At 42.2% G+C, this 2,500-nt stretch overlaps 1 protein-coding gene across 1 annotated transcript in view; it reads left to right on the top strand.

Annotated features, from left to right (window-relative positions):
* Positions 1–371, top strand: part of LOC139639775 (PR domain zinc finger protein 1-like) — a 10,755-nt gene extending 10,384 nt beyond the window's left edge. Inside the window, exon 4 of the mRNA XM_071513920.1 lies at positions 111–371. Within this exon, the coding sequence (XP_071370021.1) occupies positions 111–371 (261 nt within the window). The remainder of the gene's footprint in view (positions 1–110) is intronic.
* Positions 372–2,500: the final 2,129 nt, after the last annotated feature.

Below are 2,500 nucleotides of genomic sequence, written 5' to 3'. Positions count from 1 at the left end.
AGATGGAATTATTCCTGTTAAATTAACTAAACTAAAACATCATATTTGCCATAAAAATATCTCTTTTTTCATACTGATATTTAACGTTTCATCCCTTCCTCCCCCTGCAGATCTACGCGGACGGGGAGTTCCACCACTTCGTGGACGGCCTGGACGAGACCCGCTCTAATTGGATGCGGTACGTAAACCCCGCCCACTCCGCGGCGGAGCAGAACCTGGCGGCCTGTCAGAACGGCATGGAGGTCTACTTCTACACGGTGAAGCCGGTCCCGGCCGGAGCCGAGCTGCTGGTCTGGTACTGCCACGACTTCGCCCGCCGACTCCACTACCCGCCGTCCGGAGAGCTGATGATGCAGAAACTCAGTGAGTGAAGGAGTTCAGTCTTTTTTATTTGGATTCTTTTCAGGGTGAACGACAGGAAGAAATACCCAAAACACAACTGTGACAGCAGAGAGAAGGATCACAGGGACTCAGGAATTATAAATAATATTAGTAACACTTTTCAATAAGGGAACATTAATTAAGCATTAACTAACCCTTAATTAACAGTTAACTAATGTGTCTGGTAATCATTTACTAATGGTGTTCATGTTAACTAAGGCATTAATTTATACATTATTTAATAGTCATCTTTATAAACTATTAAATAATGTATAAATTGTATAAAAACACATTAGTTACCTGTTAATTAAGGGTTAGTTAATGCTTATTAAGCATTAACTAACTCTAACTCTTAACTTAGTGACCCTTATTGTAAAGTGTTACTATAATATTAATAATTATACTGAGTGCAATAATAAGGCTGTATCTCTGGAATACTGTCATGGAGTTTGTTGTTTACAGAGGAAAATGTATTTTTAACAAGTATATTTAATAAGTATAGCATTTCAAGATTCAAGATTCAAGGTTCAAGAAAACTTTATTGTCCATTAGTGCAGGCAATAATGGAAATTTGTCTTTCACTGGTGCATAGCTCACTTCAAGATACAATACAGTACATATAAGAAGATAAGTGCACATAAACAGACAACACAGTACATGTAGTAAACATTGCATTTAACATTCGTTCCATGTCCGTCTCACTGTGACTCCACGATACAATACAATGTTAACATTTTTACACTCACCCTGACTGGTCTGCAGGGGGCGCTGTGCTGTTAGTTGGTTGGTTGGTTGGTTGGTTGGTTGGTTGGTTGGTTGGTCCATGTGTCAGAGTGGCACCTCCCGGGGGAACGATGCATCTCACCACATCTCATCGCACCGCTGCCTTCTGCCTTCTGACATTTTTTCAACATGAAACTTGAAAAAACGGCACGACACTCAGCTTTAGTGTTTTCATTACTTGGCACTATGGCAGTGGTTCTCAACGTGGGGTCCGGGGACCACCTGGGGTCCCTGAGGGGGTTCCAGGGGGTCCCCAGCAAACTGATGAATCGTTAAACTTCACCATTATATCATTTACAAGAAGTTAACACCATTAGAGAATGTAGAAGAATGACTGTTTTGATCATAGTTTCACTGTTATCTCTCTACCTACAGTACAGATAGTCAAGGAATTCTGGACAAAATCATATCTGACAATAAAGATATTCTTAGATTTGGGTTTGAGAGACAAAATTTCACCAAATGGGGGTCCGAGAGAGAGAGAGAGAGAGAGAGAGAGAGACAGAGAGAGAGAGAGACAGAGATTCGATCCCAGACCAGAAACATGTGGATTCAGAGATTCAACTCTCTCAGGGCAAAACCTCAAGACTTCTGCCAGTAATTTAGTCGAGTAAAAAAACAGCCTGAGAGGGGGAAAATAAAAATCTGCATTTAGTTCAACATTTTGTGTTCAACACCTACAGCAGTGGGTCGACCCTCCAACTGTCCATTTTGTTTCTTTATCATTATATTAGAGCCTTTGTTTGAAATTTGAGCTGTTTAGGTATTTTTCTGACGCTCTTAGGCAGACCGACAGCGGCAAGCACCCGAAGAGAGTGTGTGTGTGTGTGTGTGTGTGTGTGTGTGTGTGTCTTGAGTGTGTCCTGTCGCCGCTCTTAAAGCCTAACAGTGTTTTTGAGAGTAGCTGTGTCTCCTTCCTCTCCGAATGTTAGCCTGTCATTATCTCACACACACACACACACACACACACACACACACACACACACACAGAGAGAGAGAGAGAGAGTACACATCCCGTCAACCTTTCATCTCTGTCAGTGCCATCGTTGTGTGTGTGTGTGTGTGTGTGTGTGTGTGTGCCAGACCTGCCAGTGACAGTGTAATTACACAGAGAGGGGATATGGCCCTAATGCCACAGTCTTACACACTTAAAGACCCGCTTTCAACATGAAAGCTCGCCCAACACACACACACACACACACACACACACACTCGACTCTGTTGCTGAACTGCAATAAAAGGACCAGAGACAGTGTGTGTGTGTGTGTGTGTGTGTGTGTGTGAGTGTGTTTTTAATGAACTTTTCATAAGAGAGAAAAACTGAACTAAAAGTAAG

Source organism: Centroberyx affinis, unplaced genomic scaffold (genome assembly GCF_046629955.1).
Source record: "Centroberyx affinis isolate AG114_WGS23_722 - 3 ecotype Tasmania unplaced genomic scaffold, CSIRO-AGI_Caff_v1 ptg007678l_1, whole genome shotgun sequence".
In the NCBI taxonomy this organism is placed as follows: domain Eukaryota; kingdom Metazoa; phylum Chordata; class Actinopteri; order Beryciformes; family Berycidae; genus Centroberyx; species Centroberyx affinis.
The sequence above is the reverse complement of the archived record's forward strand: the minus strand, read 5'-3'. Positions and strand labels throughout refer to the sequence as shown.